A 23,360-nucleotide genomic window follows, 5' to 3' on the forward strand; every position below is an offset into this window, starting at 1 on the left:
TGGTGCAGGGCCTTCAGGAAGTGCTGATTTTGTGAGGGGAAGTGCAGAAGCTGCTGGAAGGGGGGCCTCAGGACTGATGCCCCACTTTGGGAATAGGTGCAGGTAGGTGGGGGCAGATGCACGATACTTCAGAGCAGAAGATCTCTCATGTGTTCTCTTAGTTTCTTAGTGAATTCAGAGCCCCTTCTAACCAGTTCCTGCCTTGTCTCAGCAGAAGCCACTGTGGTAGAAGGTGAGGAGTTTGGGCCACCCAGGTATTCAGTGTTTTCATTCCGTGATCTTCACTGAGGCCCTGCATATGCCAGCCCTTGACATTGAAGACAGTAGAGAACAAAAATGAAAATATGGTGCAGTCATCTCTGCGCTTCTGAATGGGCCTGCTGGCTAAGGGCTGGGGCTCTGGAGTCAGGCTGCCTGAGTCAGATCCCAGCTCCCCCCCACCTCTGCTGTGACTGTGGGCAGGTTTCTTGATTCTCTCTCTGCCTTGGTTACCTTGTGTGTAGAACGAGGCCACAATACCCACTTCGCCTCCTTTTTGGAGATTTTGTGAGGTCCTTTATATATAAAGGACTTAGCATGGTGCTGGGCTCAAAAAATATTGTGATAGAGGAGCGCCTGGGTGGCTTGGTCGGTTAAGCGTCTGCCTTCGGCTCAGGTCATGATCCCAGGGTCCTGGGATCGAGCCCCATATCGGGCTTCCTGCTCAGTGGGGAGCCTGTTCCTCCTCCTCCTCCCTCTGCTGCTCCCCCTGCTTGTGCTTTCTCTGAGTCAAGTAAAGAAATCTTAAAAAAAAATATGGTGGTAGAGACAGATTCACAGGGCCGTGAGGGCTTCAGAAAGGGCTTCCTAGAGAAGGGGACATCCAAGCTGAGGCCTGAAGGAGTGTGCCGGAGCAGTAGGGTGTGACTAGGAGGACTGAGTCTGGTAGGGGATCTGGCAACACTGCGAGGAGAGCTTCCTGCAGAGGGAGGGTGTTGGAAATGTCATCAGAGATCCCATCTAGTTCCTGTCTCCTTTACGCCCAGGTGGGCCGGCGTCCAGAGGAAGGGCAGTCTGTGGCAGTGGGTGGTGCAAGCCCCAGTTTAGCTCTCAGGGCCGAGGCATGAGGCTATCTGTGGATTTGGAGGGAAATCCAAAGATAGCTCAGCAGAAAAGGATGACTCTCAGCCCGGGCTTCCCCGCAAATCGAAGGAAGCAAGGATGAATCAGCCTCTCAAAGTAGAATGAAGCCACTGTGGGAAGTGAAACCTCAGTTAGAGGTCCAAGGCCACTCTGCCTCTGACTCACCCCAGACAGGGCAGAAGGAGGGCTTAGCCGCAGGGCAGGCTGGGTGTGAATCAGGGGCCTGCAGCCAGATTCCCAGCCTCCAGGCCTGGCACCTCTTGAAACCTCAGTTTCTGTATCTTTACAATGAGGTGGAGCAGGTGGAAAGTGGTCATGCTGATTTACAGAAAGGGAGCACACAGTAGGACCTCCAGAAGTGCCAGCCCCTTCCCCTTTCCTGTCTGAGTCTTACCAGATAATGAAATGAGTATGTGGAGTGGTTTGGGGTTCTTGTTAGTCTCCTGATGGATGAGTAGTCATCTAGGTTCTGGTGAGATGACTCGGGGGAGGGGGGAGGGCAGGAGAAGAAAGAGCAGCTGTGCATTGTGTTTGAAAATCAATAGCAATAATAAAGATGATCAGCTATCTCTCTCGCATGTTTGGTTCTTACTAAATATCCGACCCTCTGTTTCCTTCTTCACAGCAGTTCCATGGGAAGGTGGGCCCATTTTAGAGGTGAGGTAAAGTGTTCAGAGAGGTGAAGCCACTTGCCCAAAGTCACACAGCCAGTAGATGGCAGAGCTAGGCTTTGGACCATGAGCCAAATCCTGGATTTGAAGCCCTTGCTTTTAGGGTGAAGGCTATTGAGGGCATCGTGGCCTACGGAGCTGGGAGGGGACTTAGAGGAGGTGTCTGCTTTATAGATCGGGAAATGGACAGGACAAGGGCCTTCCACTGGACGACCTGCCTGTTGGGAGTGTACATATGTTTAGAAAGAAACACCAGCTTTTCTGGCTTTGTTGAACGTTTATTACAAAGTTGAGAGCAGAGACTGGTGAGCTGTGCCCCCTGCCCACCTCCCCACCAGATATTCTCTGCAGCTCTGGAAAACTGTGTCCTCCTTGCTCTTCCGCCAGGGGGCGCTGCCTCCTGCCACCTCTCAGCCTCAGGCCTGGTTCCTTTAGCTCCGCTATCCAGTGGTAGCTAAGGCACCCCAGGATCCTGGACTCTGGGCCCCCAGTCCCCTCCTCCTCTGGGACCCAGGAGTCTCAGCCCCCAGGCACCTCCACTTCTAACTGAAAGCTGGAGGTCATCCATAGCAGCATAGTAAGGATGTTTTGTCCAGGCTATGTGGGGTAGTAGTGACTATTTTCCCATTTGGGGCAGGGGTTTGGGTGTGTGTGTGTGGCCACAGTCTTTCTCCTTGAGCCAGTGTCTCCTCCAGCAGCAGTCAGTGAGTGAGCCCACCCTAGGGTGGGGCCCCTTTGGTCCTTGCACTTGAGGTGCTTTATTCGTAGGGCTGGGTGAGGAGTAGCAGGGACAATGTCCTCCACCTCAATCCTGGGGAAAGTCGCTTGATTCTTCCTCCATGCATCCTGGGGAGAGAAGCAGAGAGATGGATAGATAGGCCAGAAACCAGAGGGAGAGCAAGAGCAGGGACACTGAGGTGAAGACAGACAGACATCAGTGGACGAAAGAGGAAGAGGGTGGGTGTACCTGCTACCAAGAGACTGGGCATTCGGACAGAGACTGGGAATATGCCCAGGGACAGGCAGACAGACCACGCAAAGAAAGGGAGAGGGTATTGAGGGTCAGCAAAGGGGAGAAGGGCTGTCTCCTTCCTCCCCTGCCACTCCAGTCCCAAACTTAGAGTCCTTTCCTCCAGACAGGCAGAGCAGAAGAGAAAGAACAGCATTGTCTCCAAGGCCATCCCCTCCTCACTTAGCCGTATGGGGTGCTATCCACAGGCACCCTTTCTCCAGGATGTTTTTCTGCCCGAGTCCCAGCTGCCTCACCAGCTACGTGGCCTCCTGGCTTGGTTCTGGAAGCTGTCTCGATCCCAGGGCAGTGCTAAGCAGCTCAGTCAGGGTGTCCAGCTTCCCTGCCAGTGCATCCATCCGCTTCTCCAGGGCCTGATGTGAGCTGCTTAGACCCAACTGCAAGTCACACAGGATCATGTGCATCTGGGCAGAGAGGGGGTCGGAGGTATCAGCAGGCTGAGGTTGACTTTCTCCTTATCCCAGCTGCTTGGCTCAGTGCTTTTCACACATGGTTTAAATCCTCTTAAAAGTGTGGGGAGTGAGAATTCCGTTCCTGGTTTTACAAATCTGGAAACGGGCCTGGAGCAGTTAAATGACGTGCCCAAGGCAGCACCTAGAGTAAGGCCTAGTTCATAGAGCCTAGGTGCTCACTAAGTGTTTGTGGAACTGATGAATGACTTTAAAATGCCCTTTCATTACCTTCTCAAACTAGGATTCACAGCTTCATCCTTGAGGGTGTGTGAGCTTTCTGTGAGAATTCTTGAATTCTCAGTTTGGGGCTAGATAATCTTCCTGCCAATTTGGGCAGATCCAGGCCCCCACCTCCCCACTGAGATCTGCCTTGCAGTGTAGGGGCCTGCATCTGTGACTGTGCTTGCCATGGCATTGGTGCCAAGGGCCACTGTTTGAATTGTCTCGGGCTAATGAGAAAAAGCAAAGGCCTCTTGATAAGCAAAAGGCGCTGTGAGCCAAGTGGACGGGTGTGACATCACCGTCCCCAAGCCCTGGCTCAATCAAGTGGTCCCAGCAGAAGGGCAAGCTGAGTCAGCTTCAGCTGGGCAAGCCTGCCCAGCACGGAGGCCCCTACTGCCCTGGGCCCCTCTTTGCAATAACAGCAGAGATTGACTTTTACCAAAACAATGTGCCCCATCTGTGTCAGTATGATTAATTTGCATTTTACTGGTTTTGCCATTTGTGTTTGAACTTGGTTTGTATATTTGCTTTGGTTTTATTGTTGTCTAAAAGTCATAGTTGGAAGGAATTTTATATCCGTCCACATTAACTCGACAATAAAAATAATGTAAAACAAAACACTGGAGTTCTTTGTGCAATTCCTCCCTCCCTCCCTCCCTCCCTCCCTCCCTTCCTTCCTTCCTTCCTTCCTTCCTTCCTTCCTTCCTTCCTTCCTTCCCTCCTTCCTTCCTTCCTTCCTTCCTTCCTTCCTTCCTTTCTTAAGTTTAAAAGGAATTGGTCCCCGCCATGAGTTGAGGAAATCATCACATCATTCATTCAACCACAAACCTTTGTCGAGTGCGCATGTGTGTGTGTGCCAGACCCCTGCCAGTGTTCGCTATGCTGGGGCCAGATGTCCCTACCAGCTGCCCCGGCCTCCCTTCTCTTTCAGACCTCCTCCCGCAGGGTCCCGGTACCTTGGAGATGTCCACCATGGAGTTCACTTGTTCGCGGAGCTTTCTGTGTTTCAGCCGCACCTGGCGGAACCTGTGGGAAGAAGCAGGAGGTCAGAAGTGACCCCAGCTTGGGGAGGGGAGAAGGGGAGGAGAGACTCACATAGACGCGGTCCAGTGAGGAAGCCTTGCCCGAGCTGAAGCACCCCTGAGCCCACCTCTTAGGTAGAGCCCCAGTTAGCCTGACCCACACACAGAGAGGCTTGGACCCACAGACACAGACGTACAACACAGATCTTCAGAGACGGAGTCACTGTGAGGTCCAGTGGACATCTGTTCCCTGAGCCCACACGTGGGTGTCCTGACCTGGGCACACACTCGCATTCGCTCACGCACACCAGGCAGAAAGGAGGAGATGTGCACAGAGAGGCCCTCACCTGTTGATGGCGGCTAGCAGCCTGCGCTGGTGCCTGCGGGCAGCTCCACGGTCCTTCCTGCGTGTGTGTTTGTAAAACATCCAGGCCTCTTGCAGCACTCGGGCAGCTGATTCCTTCATCTGGGGGTGGGCACAGTGTCAGTGGAGGCAGACCCCTAGGGCTCTGGGAGGAGGAGGGGACGGTGTCTGGACTCCCTGGTCTCAGGGAGGAGGGGGAGGGACTCCTGGGCTGAGGGAGGCGTGTGCTGTGGGTGCCGCATGCCCAGCCTCACCTCTTTGGCGTACTGGATGTCCATCATGAAGTTGTGCACGTGCTTCTCTGCCTTATTAAACTCCAGCTTCCGGGCCACCACGGCCACCAGCAGGGCTGTGCAGCAGACCCCCTGTGGGCACAGCAGACACTATGACAGAGGGCTGTGGGACTCCTGTGCCACAGACTTCCTCCCTGAACCCTCCCAACAGCCACAGAAGGCAGGCAAGACCACCCCTGGTTGACAGATGAGCAGGCCCAGAGAGGGGAACTAGGGTCCCACAGCCCTGAGGGTAGAGCTAGAATCAGAGGCATGTGTCTGAGTCCCACTTGCGTGTGTAGTGTTTATACTACCAGAATGCCCTCTTTCGTTAAAGGTATGATTGGAGAAGGGGAGAAGGGCTGATTCTGGGTGAGAGGCAGAGCTTGGGCTCCTGCAGGAGCCCTTCCTCCCCACTGCTCACACCCAGATGGCCGTCACCAAAGGTGTCCCTCCTCCTCCTTCCACCTCTGGGGCTTCTGCCCAGTTCTGGCCCTGTCCCTTCCCTCCTGGACCATCTCCTGACCCGGACCCCAGGGAGATCTAACAATTATGACCCTGCCCCGTTACCCTAATCTAGGCTCCCACTGCCCCAAACTTCTTACCCTTGCTTTCAGAGCCTTCCAAGGTCTAGGCCTCTCCTCCAGACAACTCAGCCTGGCCTCATTCTCCCTCAGCTGCCCAAGCATCTTGGCCTGAACACTCCCCCCGTTCTCCCAAGGCCTCTGATCCATCAGCTGCTCGGTGGCACCTGCTAGTCTTCCTTGAGTTACGGTGAATTTTCTTCTGAAGTCTTCCCCTTCCCCAAGCTGTGTCTCAGCTCATGAAAACTGAACAGTTTACTAGTTACAAACACTGTCTCCAGGACCGCTTGTGTTCCAAGCCCAGGTCTGAGCACGTTATTCACTTTCTTCCCTGTAAAAGGGGCATGCCCTCACAGTATCACTCTGGATTCCTTAAGTTAACACCCAGGAAGTGTTCAGAGCAGAGGCTGGCACGGAGTATGTACTCGATAAAGTTAGTTATGATTATTCCGTTGTGCCGGGGAACCTCCCTGCCAGGAGTTGGGCTGTGAGGTCAAGCACAGATCGCCTGATCTCTCTAGGTCTGTTTCTCCTGTCAAATGAGGGAGGAGGTTCCAGGCAGCCCTGAGGGTCCCTGGCCCTTGGGGAGTGTTTCCCTGGCTGAATCTCTGCCCCTCTTTCTTGATCCCAAAGACTCACATCTGTGGGAAGGGGATCACACTTCCCTGTCACCCCATCCATCACTAGTGGAAATGTAGCATGTCCTTTCTGGGACAACATCAGGGCTGGGGGCTGGCAGCCTGAGTCCCTGGGGTGGGGGGGAGCCAGATCTCATGGGGAGGTAAAGCCAAGGCCTTGGGTGCTGGGTCCTGGATGAGGATAGGGGCTAGGTCGGGGGAACTGGATGCCTGGGTCTAGGAAGGGAAGGTGGTAGATGTCTGGATTCAGGAGGCTTGACTCTGGGTAGGCTCTGCCTCATCCTTGACATGAGCTGGAGTCGGGGCAGCTGGATGCTTGGGACTGGTTACAAATAACAGCCTTCCCACCCCCACCCCTTGACCCATTTACTGAGTATTTCCTATGTGCTGGGTGCTGAGACCCTTCACGTGGTTTAATTAATCTCAGGAACCCCATGAGGAGTACACTAGTATCAGCATCCCCCTTTTATAGATGAGGAAACTGGGAGATTATAGCTTGATCCCAGCTTGGAAGTGGCAGAAGCAGGATTTGAAGCCAGGCAGCCTGACCCCACAGGCATGCTTTTGATGAAGCCTTAATGGAGGCTGGTGACTGGGTTCCTGGGTCCTGGAGGAGCCTAGAGCTAGGAAAACGGGCCTGTATCCTAGACAGTTGAGAAGGTAGTGGGAGTGAGGGGCAAGATATCTGAGCCTTCATGAGGCTCAGGGCTGGATTCCTGGATTCTGGAAGGCAATGGGGCTGGGAAGTCAGGGGCCTGTGTTCCTGAGGACGGTGAGGCCTAGGGTCTTAGGTTCCAAAGAAAACGAGGACTTAGGAGATGGATTCCTGGATTTTGAAAGGAAATGGGGCTGTGGGGTGTCCAGACACCCAAGTTTCTTGGGGGTGGTGTCCTTGAGTGCGTTTGTTGGCTCCATGATTTCCTTGGGCCCAGGGGATGAGCAGTGGGGGGTAGGGGTGGGGTCCTTGAGGGGTCTGTACTCACCATGACTCCAGTGCAGAGACAGACAATCTTGCCCCACATGGTGCCTGGCACCACATCTCCATAGCCAATGGTCAGGAATGTGATGGGGATCAGCCACAGTGTGTCTGAAAGGTGTCCGGTGGCATTAACGGCCTGCCTGTGGGGAAGGATGGCTTAGTTCTCAAACCCTACCCCAGGGGTTCCTGTGATGTCTAATCTCTCCTTCCTAACGCACCTACAGTCCCCAGGAGCACTCAGAGAAAAAGTCAGTCCGTTCTGGGCTTTGGAGAGCCTGCCTGGCTTCCTCTCTGCTGTGTGAGCTGGGCAGGATAGGCTCAGCCACTCTGGGCTGTGGCATTCGAACCTGGTTCCAGCCAATTCCAAAGCCTGTTTGGTTTTAGCCTGGCTACCAGGACTGCTGGCTCTCAGAGTGCGTGGTTGAGGGGTTGAGAGGGGGCAGAAACCCAGCCCAAAGTCCAGTTGTCACACTCTGGCAGGGATTGCATCCACCCAGAGGGAAGGGGCGCCTTTTTCTCTTCATTTCTTTTTCTTTTTTAAAGATTTTATTACTTTTTTAAAGTAATCTCTACACCCAACATGGGGCTCAAACTCACAACCCCAAGATCAAGAGTCGCACACTCCACCAATTGGGCCAGGCAGGGGTGCCTTTTTCTAATGTCCATAAAGATGCTCTATGGCCCACAGGGGTCCTGTCAAGACTAAAAAGGCAGGACCCTGCCCTCCCTTCCCTCACTTCATAGAAGGGCATTGAGTTCCAGCCATGGAAGGGATGGAAAATCCTGATATGTCTAAACTTGACCCCACAGACCCCTTGCATCAGGGTCAGCAGGGAAAGCTTCATTCGTGAGGCTCCAGACACGTCAGACCCGCTACACTAGTGTCTGGAGGTGGGGACTGAATTTGCACTGTTAAGCCCGACTCCCCTCATCCAGAAGTACATTCAAGTTTGAGGACTTCTGCCTTGGGGTTTAGAAATTTGACCCCCCTGCCCACCCTCGCATTTTTCAGAGGAGAAACATGGTGGGAGGAAAACTGAGATCCTACAAGATGAATGAGTTTAAAATTGTGAAAGACTGGAAATGCCGGGGAGACTTCCAAGATGGTGAAATGTGACACCCATTTTACAGATGTAGAAACAGAGGGTCAGAGAGAAGGATCTAAAGCCAGTTCTTGTCATTCCCCACTTCCCCTCAAGAATCCTTTGCCAGATATACTAAACCAGAGGTTCCCAAACTTGAGCCGGGGTCAGAATCCCCTGTGAAAACAGTTTGCTGGACCCCCAGCTGCCAGAGTTTTGGATTTGGTAGGGCCTGAGAATTTGGATTTGCAGCAAGTTCCCAGGTGATGCTTCCAGTCCTGGAACCACACTTTAAGACCCACTGGCTAAGATTACCATCACTTTCTTTATCTGTAAGAGAGAGAACTTGAGGCCCAGCCTCCGGTCTGTCCAGCAGGCAGCCTGGAATCCTGTAACCATTCCCTGCAGGAAATGCCCTTCCGGAGCAGCCCCAAATCACCACCGTCCCAGGATCATGGGGAGCACCTACAGTGCATCTGTGCTAATTCAGAAGAGGTGTCAACGTCCTCCAGGAGGCAGTTGCAACCTTTGGCCAGGCCCCAGTACCTGGGTTTAGAGAAAGAACAGGTGCCCCGAACCCTGAGGCAGGACGGGGGTGGAAGCGGGAAGGGAAGGGCCTGCTAGGGTCTGTGTGTGTCTTTGGAGACTGGTGGCTGCCAGCGGAGGAAGGGCCAGAGCTGGGCCATTGGTTCCAGCCACCCCAGTGGATGAGTGTGGACAAACAGCTTTCTCCTCTGCTTTGCCCCAAAGGGGCCCAAGCGGTTCCACCTTCCAGGGCAGCTGTGGCTGTGAGCGGCTCCTCCAGGTGCGCTAGGTACCCCCACCGCTCACCCCCAGCACCCTCACCTCTCGGCCACCGACAGCACCCAGGCGGTGGTGAGCCAGAGGCCAAGCGTGAGGCAGAGCAGCAGGCGACCGGGGTGCGTGTTCATGTACAGCTTGGCCACGAACCAGTGGCGGAAGCGGACCTGGTTGAGGGCGCCGATGCTGCGGTACGACGCGTTGAGCAAGACGCCGCTGCGCAGGAGGACGGCGCGGGGCACCAGGTAGAGGCGCAGCAGCATGGCCAGGGACAGCAGTGCCTCCCCCTCATCCAGGAAGCCCGGCCAGGACTGCGTCGCCGCGGGCCGGGACCCCAAGCCCTGGGCGCACGGCGGACCCCGCACCGGCGCTGGGTGCAGCCCGCACACAGCCAGCTCCAGCACGATCTGCGCCGCCTGCCGCCCGGTCAGCGCCACGCGCCAGTCCCGGAGCCCGTTGTCGGTCATGAACAACTGCGGGGAGGGGACAGATGGGGGAGGGGGTCACACGAAGGTCAGGCGGCCGCCGCCTGCCAGAGCCGGGAGATAAGGGGGGCGTGCCCATCGGGGGCCGGGGCGGTTAGGGCGGGCAGGGTTGGGGAAGGTGGAGAGGAGTGGGGCCAGGACCTTGAGGAGGACGTCTCTGCACTTTGTTCCTCACCCCCTCCGCCTCAGTTTCAGCCCACTTCCAGAATATCCTGTGTACTCCACATTGTTCTATATAGTGAAGATACAGGTGCACAGAGCAGAAAGCCCTGCCTTCCTGAAGCTTACAGCCCACATGCACAGAGCCATCTCCTCCTCCTGTTTCTGGGGGTGGGGGTAGTAACTAACTGAAAACCGCATGGCATTGGCAATGACAATAGCGAACGATTACAGGGCACTTTGAATGGGCCAGGCACTGCTCTGTCTATCTCCTTTACGTGTTATGACTCAGGGAATGCTCACAACACAGTGAAATTGAAAGTATTTTTACCCCCATTTTACAGATGCAGAAACTGAGGCCCAGGTCTCTCAGGTGTAGCTGCACAGCTGAGCTACAAATCCAGGCCACTTAACTGTTTGAATGACTGCTATGAACGATGATGTGTACTTTTTACTGAGCAGGCACCGCAGGGGGAATTACTGCACATGATGGGAAACCCCCATTTTATATACGAAGGTTTGGGGGGATGGGGTGAAGGGGGAAGGGGTAAAGGCAACAGGATCTAGGGATGTGGGGGATGGGATGAAGGGAGAGCTCCAGTGGAGAGTTGAGTGTCTGGGTGAGACATGACATGGGAGGGGGGTGATTGGCACAGAGATGGGGAGCTCGGGAGTAGGGAAGGACCTTCAGGCGCATAACGTGGATTTCAGGTTGCTTGGGACTGGAATAGGTGAGGCCTCAGGGATGGAGGACAGAGATCTGGGGGGCTGGGCCTGGAGTGAAGCTGCCTGGGGGTGGGAACTCTCAGCATCCATGGGCATCCACTGGGAGACAGGGCTGCAGGTGGAGCACGGGACTGGATTGCTCCAGGAGGCTCAGTCTGTCTATCTGTGGTTATTCTCATCTCGGTGGGTGAGGGTGTGGACCAATCTCAGGGTGGAGAAACCTCATTACTCAGACCAGGAGGAGGAGAAGGGTGGAAAGTGTGAGCTGACAGGGAGTGGTGGGGGCTGGGGGGAGCAAGGAAGGGGCCCAGGGGTGGGGCCTGCCCTACCTGGACCTCTTTGGCGTGAAAGGCCACGATAAGACAAAGGAGCAAGAAGGTGGAAATGCTGATCATGCATTTAACCAGGAACAGGTAGAGCGCCCACTGTTGGGAGGGACAGAAAAAGGGGTCAGTCCCCTCCACCTTCCTCCCATAATGCTATCCCTTCTCAATTCCCAATTTCCTGGCCTCCTCCACCCATCCCCCTGTCTCTCCCCACCTCAAACCTGGTCCCACCCCGTGCCTCAGTTTTGGGGAACTCTCAAAACGATCATCTAGTCCCTAGGGAGAGTGCCCTCTTCCTTCCCAGCCTGATAGCCAGTGTGTTCCCTCCTCTTCAGCCATTCTCCTATGATCCACACCTGAGGGGAGACCTTGTGACTCACAGCCCTTTTTAATTCCCTCATCCCCTTCCCCACCAAAAACAGTTCCTTGGTTAGGGGGTGGGGAAGTGGGGAGGTCTAGAAACAGACATCTGGCCTCTAGAAAGTCCCCCCTCCCTTCCCTGACCACACAGCTGGTTCAGCCCTAGAAAGCAACCTGCCCTAGAAGGTCCTAACACCTTCCCAATTCCCCAAGCAGCCTAGAATGATCACCCGATACCCAAGGAGTGAGTGACACCCTCCCACCCCCCACCCAATCCAGGGCACTGGGTCCCTGAGACCCCAGCCCCAGCTCTGAGGAAGGTCCCTGAGTCCTTGCCCCTGTGTCTCCTTCCCCTTGCCCTCTCTCCTGGCTCTAAGCCCAGGGCAGATCTGGCCGGAAGCACATGGCCTCCAGAAACCACAGAGAGATTTTTTGCCCTCTCTTTGTGTGGCAATACCTTGGAGAGATCTAGAATTCTGGAAGGAGAGGTTTAGGGGGGACTGGGACTGCTGGATTCCCTAGGAGGAGTGTTGTCAGGGAGAGGGATCCACCTGGGCTCCCATCCTGAGTTTAGCACCTGTTTCTCTGCAGATGTCTGCCAGCTCCCCTGGCCCCGCCAGGGCCCCACCTCTGTGCAGGGGAAGAGGGCCAGTTTCCTGCCCCAGGGGACCTGCCCCCCCACCCCTCCCTGAACAATGGTGCTGTTGTTCATAGCCCTCCCCTACCCCTTCATTCTTCTAAGGCTCCCTGGTTCTCCTGTCTTTCTTTAGTTTGTCCCAAACTCCACTTCACCAGACATACCCTCTGTCCACACTGCACCCACTTCTCTCTACTTGGCTGGTTCCTCTTCCCCCAAATCCCTGACTCGGTCTCTGAAATTTCCCTGTCTCTGGGGATGCTTCTGTTTCCATCTCTATTTATGTCTGAGGGTCTCTGTTTCTGTCAGACTTTCCATCTCTCTGTGTGTATCTCAACTTGGGGAGCTCTTTCTCTGCGGCTGTACTTCTGTCTCTTCCTGCATCGTCTCCATCTCTGTGTGTCTCTGTCTCCAGTCACAGTCTCTCCCCACCCCTCCCCCCCTGCTGCTGCTATCTCCATCTTGTTCCCCTGCACTCCCCCAGTTGGGCACCTGCCTCTCTTCCAGCCCCTCCCCCCGGGGAGCAGGTGTCTGGGTCCCTGCAAAATGAGCTCCTAAGACTGAGAATGAGGTGGGGAGGAGGCATGGATGTTGTTGAGGCACAAGTAGAAAGGGGGCTGAGGAGGACCCTTAGGGTCATGCAGCTCAACCCTCACCCCCAGTTTACAGATGGGGAAACTGAGGCTCAGAAAGCTGCAGCAGCTTCCCCAGAGTCCAGCTGCTGGAGGCAGCATCCTGGCAGATGGCAGAGGGAAGGAAGAAATGAGAGGTGAGAAGGGGGAGAGAGGGAGTGGGGTAGGAAAGACCCCCTGTCCCTTCCCATCTGCCGGGAGCTCACGTCCCCACCTCCCCTGCTGGGCGGGGTGCTGAAGCGTGGGAGCGGCGGGTAGGCCGTGGCCATGCTTCCTGTTGGCATGGGCTTCGGTGGCCCCACCCCCTCTGTGCCCGCTGCCCTGGCCTCGGCTGCCCGGCCAGAGGAAGCTGGCCTGCCCTGACCCTCCATGTGGCTCCTGGTCACTTCGGAACTGCCCTCCTCCGCCGCCCCCAAATACAAGCCTGAGCCTCCTTCCTCCAGGAATGCCCCCCAACCCAGTCCTCACGTCAGTGCCGCCCCCCCCCCCCCAGACAGCCCAATTCCACATCCCTTACCCTAGACAGTTCTCCAAACCCCTCCTTTCCGGTTAAGCAACTCTGTTCTGTCCTTAATCCACTGATTCTGACCCCTGTCCTCCATCTGCCCCATTGCTGCCCAGACGGAGGCTGGAATGTGCCGAGAGCCTGTTCAGACCTGTCCTGGCCCCACCTGTCCTTTTCCTCCCCACTCACACTATCCTCGGTCAGGCCCCCTTCCCCCAAAGACGCTCTAAACCTCCTTCAGACCTAGAAGCCTGGGCTCCCAGCCCCCTCCCCCGGGACCTAGGAGTCCAAGCCACTGTGCACCTACTTCTCCACTATACCCCAGACTAAATAACATGCAGACCCTGGGGAGGCTGGGAATGATGGACGTGGGAGGGGCAGGGGCTTGTTTTCCGTTTCCCACCCCCACCCCAGCTAGGTTTTTTGGTCTCTGCCCTTTGCTGCTGAGGCACTGCGTAAACCTGAGTTTAGATAAGGACCAAGGAGCTGCCGCCTACTTGGAAGAAGTTAGTCTTTCTCCCCACGCTCCCTTCACTGAACCTGGGGCTACCTCTCCCCTGATCTGTCTTGGGAGATTGGAGGATCTGATCAGCCATCCCCTGGCCTCCAGGGGTCCCGGACCTGCAGATGTCCCAATGCAAACCTTCAAAGACTGAAACACCGTGACCCCTGTTCCCTTCCTTTTGCAGAAAGAGCCCTGAGCATTTACCTCCCTTGCGTCCCAGGAGTCCAGACCCTCAGCTCCCTCCTCCTTCAGACCCAGGAGCGCAGACCCCCAGCTCCTCCACCCTCAGATTTAGGGGTTCAGGCCCCCAGGTCCTTCCCCCTCAGACTTAGGACTCCAGGTCCCCAGCCCCTCCTCCCTCACACTTAGGGATCCCGACCTTCCGCTCCCTCCTCCCTCAGACCCAGGAGTCTCAGCCCCCAGCCTCCCATTGCCCAGGATAAGAGCCCCACTCACCGGGCACCCTCCGAACCATAGCATCTCGGCGTGTAGTACCATGAGTCCGATGCCAATTCCCGCCAGCGCTAGTGCCCAGCCAGCCAGCCACTTCTCCTGCTCCAGCAGCCGCTTTCGCCGCTGTAGGGCCCCCAGGCCTGGCACCAGCTCCCCGCCCATGGCCCCTGCGGTCTTGGGGCTCAGCCAGCTTCCTGCCCAGGGTCCCCCACCTCGCAGCACACAAAGGGCAGCCACTGTGGCTTGCAGGTCCTCGGCCTGCTCTGCTCCTCGCTCTGGGGCTCTTGCTTTGAGGCACAGAGAGAGTCTGTGCCCTCTGGGGGTGGTGACGGCTGGGCAGGGCAGGGAGGGGCTGGCGTGGCCCTTGGGCAGAGGGGAGGCTCCCCAACCTCCCTTCTCAGCCTAAGGAGGGACTGGGGTGTGTCTTGGGGCAGAGCAAGGAAGAGGCGTGCATCCACGTGGATAAAGACACATACTGGCACACAATAGATTGTGTCACACACAACGGTCTGCACTTGGTAATACACACCTAAACTCAGCCACACCCAGACACCACAAGACACCGGGTGATAAACCCTCACACACAGCATGGCCGGAGACGGAACCGAACACACATGAGGCACACAACACAACCGACAGTGAGTGACTCACAGCTCCCGATGAGCTCGGCAACCCACAGCCACACCCAGACACCACACAGATGGTGTGACACACGCCGGCACTCAGCACGGCAGGCAGTGCCCCGTGGCGCCCATGACCACCCAAACTGTCCACACACAGGCACAAAAACTGCAATCGAAACTGGTACAACGTCCTTTTGCACAAGCAGCCACCCCCAGACTCTACTGCTACATTAACACAACACATACCAATGGTTCCTCAGACACACAACATGTTACTTAGTGACACCCACGTGCCACACTCAACACAGCTGTGTGGACTGTATGCTAACAGCGTCCCAAACGTGATACAGCTGTGGAGTGGCGCCTGACATGTGCAGACACACAACATTTGGGGACACACACCATGGCAGTCCTCAAGCACCCAGCACACAGCGAAATGCACACGGAGACACATCGTGGCACATGGCAAGTCAAATATATATGCTCGGAGAATGATTCACAGCACATACAGACTCACCATGACATACAACATGCCCCAGCACCCAGAGCCATTCACACGTTTGGTCAGAGCAGTGTGAACGGACACCTGTAGACACCCACAATGCACAGCGACACATACGGAAACCCAAACGGCACAAAGTAAGACAGTCTGATATATTTTGGTGCATCACAGAGGACACGACCTAGAATGGTACCCCAGGGGGCGGGGGGGGGCCACAAGGTACATGGACCCTGATGCCCAAATGCAACATCTTCTCTGACTGATAAGCCACACCTGAACCACGCCCACCATGCCTGGCACACGATATACTCCAACATGCGTGGCCACACAAACAGCATATGCAGAGTAATGCACAAACACAGAATGACACAAAACACACTGCCACAGTATTTCCCAACACAGCCTTTTCTGAACACCACGTATCACATAAATCAGGTGTGACCCACTGACACAGCCAACACCTAGGCCTGCAACAACACCACGCACAACACCCGGGATACCCTCCGGTGTGGTGTAATACACAGCCACACAAACACAACATGCTCTGAGTGTGGGCACTCAGGCTGTGTTCTCGGCAGGCAAAGGAGAGGCCCCCCAAATGGACTCACCCCTGGGCATGACACAGAGGGTCACATCTCTGAACAATAGCTCGCCTTTGCACAAACAATACACATTCAGAGACACAACACACTGTGATGTACAAAACAGCAAATGCAATGCAGGGTGATGCACCGCGACTCCCAGAGTGACACGCAATGTGCAATGTCACCGCGTGCAGCAGCACAGGGGTAACACATGGGTCTGTGTGCCATACGTCGGGACACAGATCCAAACCCAGGGGAGACACCGGCCTGGTAACACAAAACACCTCCCACACTGACCTCCGAGACACAGCCACTCTAGAGGGAGCTCACAGACACAACCCCTCTCCCTCCCATGTCGTATGTCATGCAGGAACATGGACCCGCCAGCCACAGGGAAATGAGACACTCACGCACAGACATGTCTGGCAACACACCAACACAGCCCATGCAGACACACCCAGAGACACCAAACCGCACACACAGACACGCCCAGTGACAAAAACACAACCCGTGCTGGTGCCCCGCCCGCTCCATGGCACACATGTGATTCCCACTCTGGGTGAGACACGGCGGGAGAGTGACGGAGACACACCCGGGCACACCCAGACACCACGCACGTGCCCGCTGGGAGAAAACGCTGCCGCCGGGCACTCCTGAGGCTGCAGCTGGGGGCCCCCCTGCTACCCGCCAGCCTTGTGGCCTGGCACCAGTCTCTCTGCACCTCTCCTCCTCCCTCTTCTGTTCTCGGGCCTTACCTCGGACTCCTCCCTCAGTCTCTCCTGCTCTGGAAGCCTCGGGGTCTGTGCTCTCTTTAGCTCTTTCTCTGTCTTTCCCTGTCTCTCTTCTTCTCTCCCCTGTTTCTTGACCTGTTTCTCTTCCGGCTCTGTCTCTCAGTATCTCTGACTCTCTCCGTCCATGTGTCTCTTTCCATTTCTCTCTCTCTGGCTCTGTGTTTCTCAGCCTCTTTGTGTCTCTGTGTCTCTCTTAGCTTCTCTGTCTCTGTCTCCATCTTTGTGTCCCCCTGTTTTTCTATTTCATCCTCTCTCCCTGTCACCATTCCTCTGTCTCCATCTCTGTGCTCTCTCTCTGTCCCTGCCTCTTGCTGACTCTAGGTCTCTCTGTCTCTGCCTGTGACTCAGTTTCTCTCTCTCCCTGTCCCCCTGCCTCCAGACTTCCCTTTGGGCCTCTCTCTGTCTCTCTGTCTCTGGTTCTGCCTCTCTCTCTGGACCTCTCCATGCTTGTCTCTGCCTCAGTTGCTCTCTTCCATCCACCAGCGCAGCTGGGGGCAGCCTTGCCCTTTCTAGTTCCACCAGCCCCACTCAGGGGCAAGAGGCCAGAGACACAGGCTGTGGCCGCCCGAGTCAGAGGCCTCGGAACGGAGACCTCCAGCCCCAGCCCCTGCACCGCCCGTGCCTCAGTGCGGGGGCCCTAGTGAAAACTGTTGGGGTGGGGGGAACAGAGAGACCCCAGGGGTGCAGCCAGGCAGGGAGAGAGACAGAGTGGGGAGAGAACTTGAAAAAATCAAAGAGGTGGAGAGAAGAGGCGTGGAGGTGAAGGGAAAGCAGACGCCCGGATCAGGACATGGAAGTTAGAGCAGACAGAAGTTTTGTCTCCAAAGAGACCACAACTAAGAGAGAAAAACGGAGCGAAGTCTGGCCATGGGAGAGGCCAGGGTGGGCAGCAATGGGGTCACAGTGGGAAAGGCACTTGCCTCCAAACGGAAGTTCTGGGATGTGGGGGTCAGTCGGTAGGACACACCGCTCCAGAGCCAGCTCCCTCCAGCCCAGGGAGGGGCTGAGCCAGGGGGTGGGGGTGACTCAGGGCCCCAGAGCTTCCTGTGACTCAGCCCTTGGTCCCAACCCTGAAGGGGGGAGTGGAGAGGGAGAGGGGTCTCTGTAAAAGAGAGGGAGGAGGAACACCAGAGGACCTTGCTGCCTAGGTTGCCCCCTCAGAGGAGGGGGTGGGCGGCTGCATGGGACTTTGAGGGGAGGAGGGGACTGGGGGTGTGGACTCCTAGGTCTGAGGGAGGAGGGGCTGGAGACCTGGACTCCTGGGTCTGAGGGAGGAGGGGCTGGGGGCCTGGACCCCTGGGTCTGAGGGAGGAGGGGCTGGGGGCCTGGACCCCTGGGTCTGAGGGAGGAGGGGCTGGGGGCGTGGACCGCTGGGTCTGAGGGAGGAGGGGCTGGGGGCCTGGACCCCTGGGTCTGAGGGAATAGGGGGCTAGGGGTGTGGACTGCTGCGTCTGAGGGAAGAGGGGATTTGGGCCTGGACTCCTGGGTCTGAGGGAGGTGGGGGTTGGGGCCTGGACTCCTGGGTCTGAGGGAGGAGAGGGTATGGGGCTGGACTCTGGTTCTGAGGGAGGAGGGGCTGGGGGTGTGAGGGAGGAAGGGGCTGGATCACATACTCCTGGTCCAGGAAGGCTAGAAGAACTGATTCCAACGTCCCTGGGACTTTTCCTTGGCCTCATCCCAGCTGCCCCACCTTCATCCCAGCCCCATCTCCGGGCCTGGAAAGGACCCAGGTGCCTTGGGGCCCAGCCGGAAGGGGCGAAGGACAAAGGGTTGTTTAACTGGGCAGGGTGGTGGAGGGGAGTGAAGAGGGTGTCTCAGGCGGAAAGGTCACTCGTCGCCCCGGGCTTGTGCAGGGAAAGGCGGGGCTGAGCCCGGAGGAAGACATCCTTCATGAAAGTCAGAGGCTTGTGGAGGCAAATCCACCACGGCTGGTCTCTTTTGATTTAGGCATTTGGAGGTTTCAAGGCATGGATTACTGCCATCTAGTGGTGGCTTTGGGAACTGCAGGCACCTGCTTGTCCAGGCTAGTTTCCCGTCAGCGTATATTGAGCACCTACTGAGTGCCATGTCCTGCTCTAAGTGTTGAGGGTGTAGTAAAAACAAAACAGACAAAATCCCTGCCCTCAAGGAGCTTCCAGGCTAAAGGAAGTTTTGTGGTTCCATCAACTCTCTCACTCTGAGTCTTTGGTTCTCTCTCTCTGTATCTCACTCGCCTTGCTTCTATTTCTATATACTGGTCTTTGTCTTCAAGTGCATGCCTTTTCCTTTTCTCCTTTTTCTTTCTCTCTGTTTTTGTTTACTTTATCCTTTATATATCTCTGTTCCCCACCAATTAAAATTATGTAATTATTATTTTTTATTAAGTTCAATTAGCCAACATGTAAGTACATCATTAAAAATATGTATATTATTTAAAGTCATATATGAATTAAATTATAAGTAGTGTATAATTAAATAATTATATCTCACAGTCTGGGAGTCCACAGACCTTGGTTCATTGACTATTTTTGTGTGGAATATAACACACATACAGCCTGGGTTAGGGATTTACCGGTGTTCATGTCTAGCTCTGCGATCTTAGCTGTGTGTCCTGCAAAATAGGGATGATACCCATGTCACAGGAATGCTTTAGAATTAGATGAATATCCACAGTCCTCAACACAGGACCTAGTATATTTTGTTTTTGTTTTTTTAGAGGGGGGTGGGGCAGAGGAAGAGAGAGAATCTTAAGCAAGCTCCATGCCCAGCGTGGAGGGGACTCCATCTCAGGACCCCGAGATCATGACCTGAGCTGAAATCAAGAGTCGGACGCTTAACTGACTGAGCCGCCCAGGCGCCCCCTGGAGCTGGTGTATTATAAGAACTTGGGGTACGTTTTCTCTAAGGCTGGCTGCCAATAACCCCTCCTGTCTGTGCTGGCATGTGGCTTCAATCTGGCTGGCTTGTGACTTGTTTGTTGCAGAAATGATGCTGGGCCAGCTCAAGGTCCAGTTGTTCAGAGAACTAGAAGCTTCCGCTTTGTTCTCTTAGAACTCTAAGACGACCATGCTGTGAGCAAGCTCATGGAGAGGCCATGCAGAGGAGAATCAAGGCACCCTGGCCCAAAGCCTCAGTCTAGCCCCAGCTGAATGCAGCAGCATGAGTAACCTCTGGAGAGGCGAGCAGAAATGCCCAGTCAACCCTCAGAATCACGAGAAATAATGTACTTTTTGTTTTAAGACACTAGATTTGGGGCACCTGGATGGCTCAGTCAGTTAAGGGTCTGCCTTTGGCTCAGGTCATGATCTCAGGGTCCTGGGATCCAGCCCCACATCGGACTCCCCGCTCAGCGGGAGGTCTGCTTCTCTCTCTGCCCCTCCCTGGCTCGTGCTCTCCCTCTCATTCAAATGAGTAAATAAAATCTTTAAAAAAAAGACACTAGATTTTGTAGTGATTTGTTATACAATGATAATAAATATCATGCTCTTCTGTTCATTTTCGTGTTTGAAGTTTACATAATAAAAACTATATGTATTTATATGAATATGCATATAGTTGGCCCTTGAGAAATGGGGGGTTAGAGGTACAGACACCCCACAGAGTTGAAAACTCCATGTGTAACTTTTGACTCCCCCCAGACTTAACTACTGGCAGCCTACTGTTGACTGGAAGCCTTACTGATAACATAAACAGTTGATTAGCGTGTATTTTGTGCATTTGTGTTATATACTGTATTCTTACAATAAAGTCAGCTAGAGGAAAGAAAATGTGAAGAAAACCATAGGAAGAGAAGATGCATTTATAGTACTGTATTTATTGAAAAAAATCTGTGTATAAGTGAATCTGTACAGGTCAAACCCATGTTGTTCAAGGATCAAGTGTGTATATATAATGGAATAGATAATGGAAATTGGAAATTGTACCTTATAAATTGCAGATAGTATCATTTTGCTTTTCTTTTTATCTCTGGGTCTTTTTTTTTTAAATTTATTCATTCGACACAGAGAGAGAGAGAGAGCCAGCGAGAGAGGGAACACAAGCAGGGGGAGTGGGAGAGGAAGAAGCAGGCTCCCAGTGGAGGAGCCTGACGTGGGGCTCGATCCCGGAACGCCAGGATCACGCCCTGGGCCGAAGGCAGACACTTAACGACTGAACGACCCAGGTGCCCCATTTCTGGGTCTTTCTTGACTCTTTCCTCCTTTTTCAAAAAAGATTTTACTTACCTATTTGAGAGAGAGAGAGAGAGAGAGAGAGAGAGAATGAGTGGGCTGAGGGGCAGAGGGAGAAGCAGGCTCCCCGCTGAGCAGGGACCCTGGTATCATGACCTGAGCTGAAGGCAGACGCTTAACCAACTGAACCGCCCCGGTGCCCCTTTCTTGACTCTTTAAATCCCTGTCTTTCATACTTTCCTCTCTCTTTCTCCTGTAAGTCTATTCCTATCTTGCCAAAACCCTTCCTGCCACTTTCCTCTCCATTTACTTTGCTCTACCACATTGGCCTTCCTGGTGATCCTCAAACCTGCTATGCACTTCTCTGCCTCAAGTTCTTGACACTTGCTTGTCCCTCTGCCTGAGTGCTTTGCCCTCCAATCTCCTCACGAATCATTGTCTTACTTCATCCAGTTCTTTGCTCAAATATAGTCTCTTTCTTGACCACCTCTTTAAAAACGGTCTCCTCCTGCTCCATAAAGAATCCTGTATCCTATTTAATTGCTTTGTCTTCATAGCACTTAGGATTGTCTAAATAATCCTGTTTTCTTATTGTCTAATTGTTTGGGGCAAGGATTTGTCATCCTCAGTGTTCAGAGCAGCGCCTGGCAATAGGAGATGCCGGATGGATATTTGTGAAGGAATGCTCTTATTCAATGGTAGTTTTGGCTGTCCTTTGACTCTACCCTCTTATCCTGTTCCACACTGTCCTGGAGGTGGGAAGGATGTCATTTCTTCATTTCCCCGTCCTTTGTCCCTCCACCCCAATTAGTTGAAGTTGCTGTCTGTGGTTCTGAGACCTAATGCTACAGATCTGTCCTTGGTGCTGATTAGGGCTTCCACTTCCATTACGCTGGAGAGGTCAAACAAATCTTGGGAAAGGAGTGATGTGTGTGTGATCCATCCAGACACTGGAACTTCTGGATCACTGAGAGAAGGCGGACATCTGAGTTCCCGAGGGAGGGAGTGCCTGGGTCACTGTGTGTTCAGTAGGTACCTGTCCTAACTATTTCTGTGCTTATCTATTCAGGTATACATACATTCATGTATATACTCTTTATTTTGGAAAACTTCAAACATACAGAAGTGAAAAGAAGAGTATAATAAACCGCCGTGTACCCACTTAATAACTACCAACTCATGGCTAATTGCATTTCACCTCCACCCACTTCCTCACTTCCTTTCTTATTTTAATGCAAATCCCAGACATGATATCATTTAATTATATGTCGTATTTTGAAATTTGTTTCTTTTCATTGAGGTATGGCTCACACATTGTAAGGTTTGCAAATCTTAAGTGTACAGATTGATGCAGCTCTACCTGTGTATGGACATGTGTGACCAGCACCTGATCAAGCCATAGGGCATCTCCACTGTCACAGCAAGGTCTTTTGTACCCACTCCAACTGACACACCAGGGATGGTCACTATTCTGACCTCTATCGACAAAGATTAAAAAGCCACAATATGGGAGTCCAAAGACCTGGGCTCTGGCCTTAACTTCGCTATTGGAATTCTTTTTTTTTTTTGTATGAAATGTACTGTACGTGCAGAAAGTACATAACATCCAGAGGTCTATTTTGGACAAATAATTATATTGTGAACCCCCATGAAATCACTCTGGACACCCAGAGAGAATATTGCTTCTCCCCAGAATCTTCCTGGGTGCCCCTTTATGACAACATTCCCTTCCCAATTTCCAGAGGAGACCACTATCCCCACTTATAAGAAACTTTACTCCTCCTAACCCACAGCCCTCACACACTGTGCTTTGTTAGTCTCTCCTTCTCCCTCTGACCCTTCAATACTGTGTGGCCCCTGGCCCCCTGACCATGAGTGAGAGATGACCTCCTCTCTCTTCTCCCTGTCTCCAGTCTCACTCCCCCTGGTCTGTCCCTTGCATGGTCTGAGGGAGAGCTTCCCATCACTGGGCTTCCACCATGTCTTTCCCCTGCTCTAAGCCCTTCCATGGATCCCCATTGGCTGTAAGGAAAAGTTCAGGGGACTTTATCTTCACCTGACATTTTAGGCCCTTCAGGGACTCTGCCATCCTCTTCATCCTCATCTTCCTTCCTCACGCTGTATACACAAACCAAGCCTTTGTGAGTACTGTCCTTCCTACCTGGAATGCCTTTCCTCCTACTGCTTTACCAATTCCTATTAGTTATTTAGACGTCTTTTCAGAGATTAATTCCTGTCAACAGCCTTCTCTGGTCTTCCGCTTTGGAGCTCCATTAGGCCCTCATACCTCATGCTTTACCACTTGTGAGCCTCCGGGTTTATCACTGTCTCCTTCCAGACCAGGAAGGCAGGGTTGGATCTGACTCATTACTGGGTCCTTGGCATCATCCAGCTCAGAACAGATTATAAATGTTTGCTGACTCTCCCTCCCTGCAGCTCTGTGTCTTAACTTGCTCCTGCCTTTGTCCTGCTGTCTTCTTGCAATTTAGCAAACATTTCCTGAGGCCTTGGCTTGGGCTGGTCCCTCTGCCTGAATGTTGTTCCCCACTCTGTCCACATGATGACCTTCTACTCATCCTTCAGGACCCAGCAGAGGTTCTGTCCTCTCTGATGCCACCTTGATGCTCCATTGCCTCAACCCTCAATCAGAGGTTTCTTCTTTACCTGTTAGCCCTTCAGGCCCAA

At 53.9% G+C, this 23,360-nt stretch overlaps 1 protein-coding gene across 1 annotated transcript; it reads right to left on the reverse strand.

Moving 5' to 3' along the window:
- Nucleotides 1-2,052: 2,052 nt before the first annotated feature.
- On the reverse strand, nucleotides 2,053-17,346 carry KCNN4 (potassium calcium-activated channel subfamily N member 4). Its single transcript, XM_045772134.2, has 9 exons — nucleotides 14,031-17,346; nucleotides 10,939-11,034; nucleotides 9,285-9,712; nucleotides 7,361-7,496; nucleotides 5,138-5,248; nucleotides 4,867-4,985; nucleotides 4,454-4,523; nucleotides 3,060-3,227; nucleotides 2,053-2,639 (listed from the first exon to the last, which is right to left on the reverse strand). The coding sequence occupies exons 1-8, from the start codon at nucleotides 14,187-14,189 to the stop codon at nucleotides 3,063-3,065; spliced, it is 1,284 nt and encodes a 427-aa protein (XP_045628090.1). The 5' UTR covers nucleotides 14,190-17,346; the 3' UTR covers nucleotides 2,053-2,639; nucleotides 3,060-3,062.
- Nucleotides 17,347-23,360: the final 6,014 nt, after the last annotated feature.

The sequence above is a fragment of the Ursus americanus genome, chromosome 21 (assembly GCF_024610735.1).
Source record: "Ursus americanus isolate L20-20 chromosome 21, mUrsAme1.1.p, whole genome shotgun sequence".
NCBI lineage: Eukaryota > Metazoa > Chordata > Mammalia > Carnivora > Ursidae > Ursus > Ursus americanus.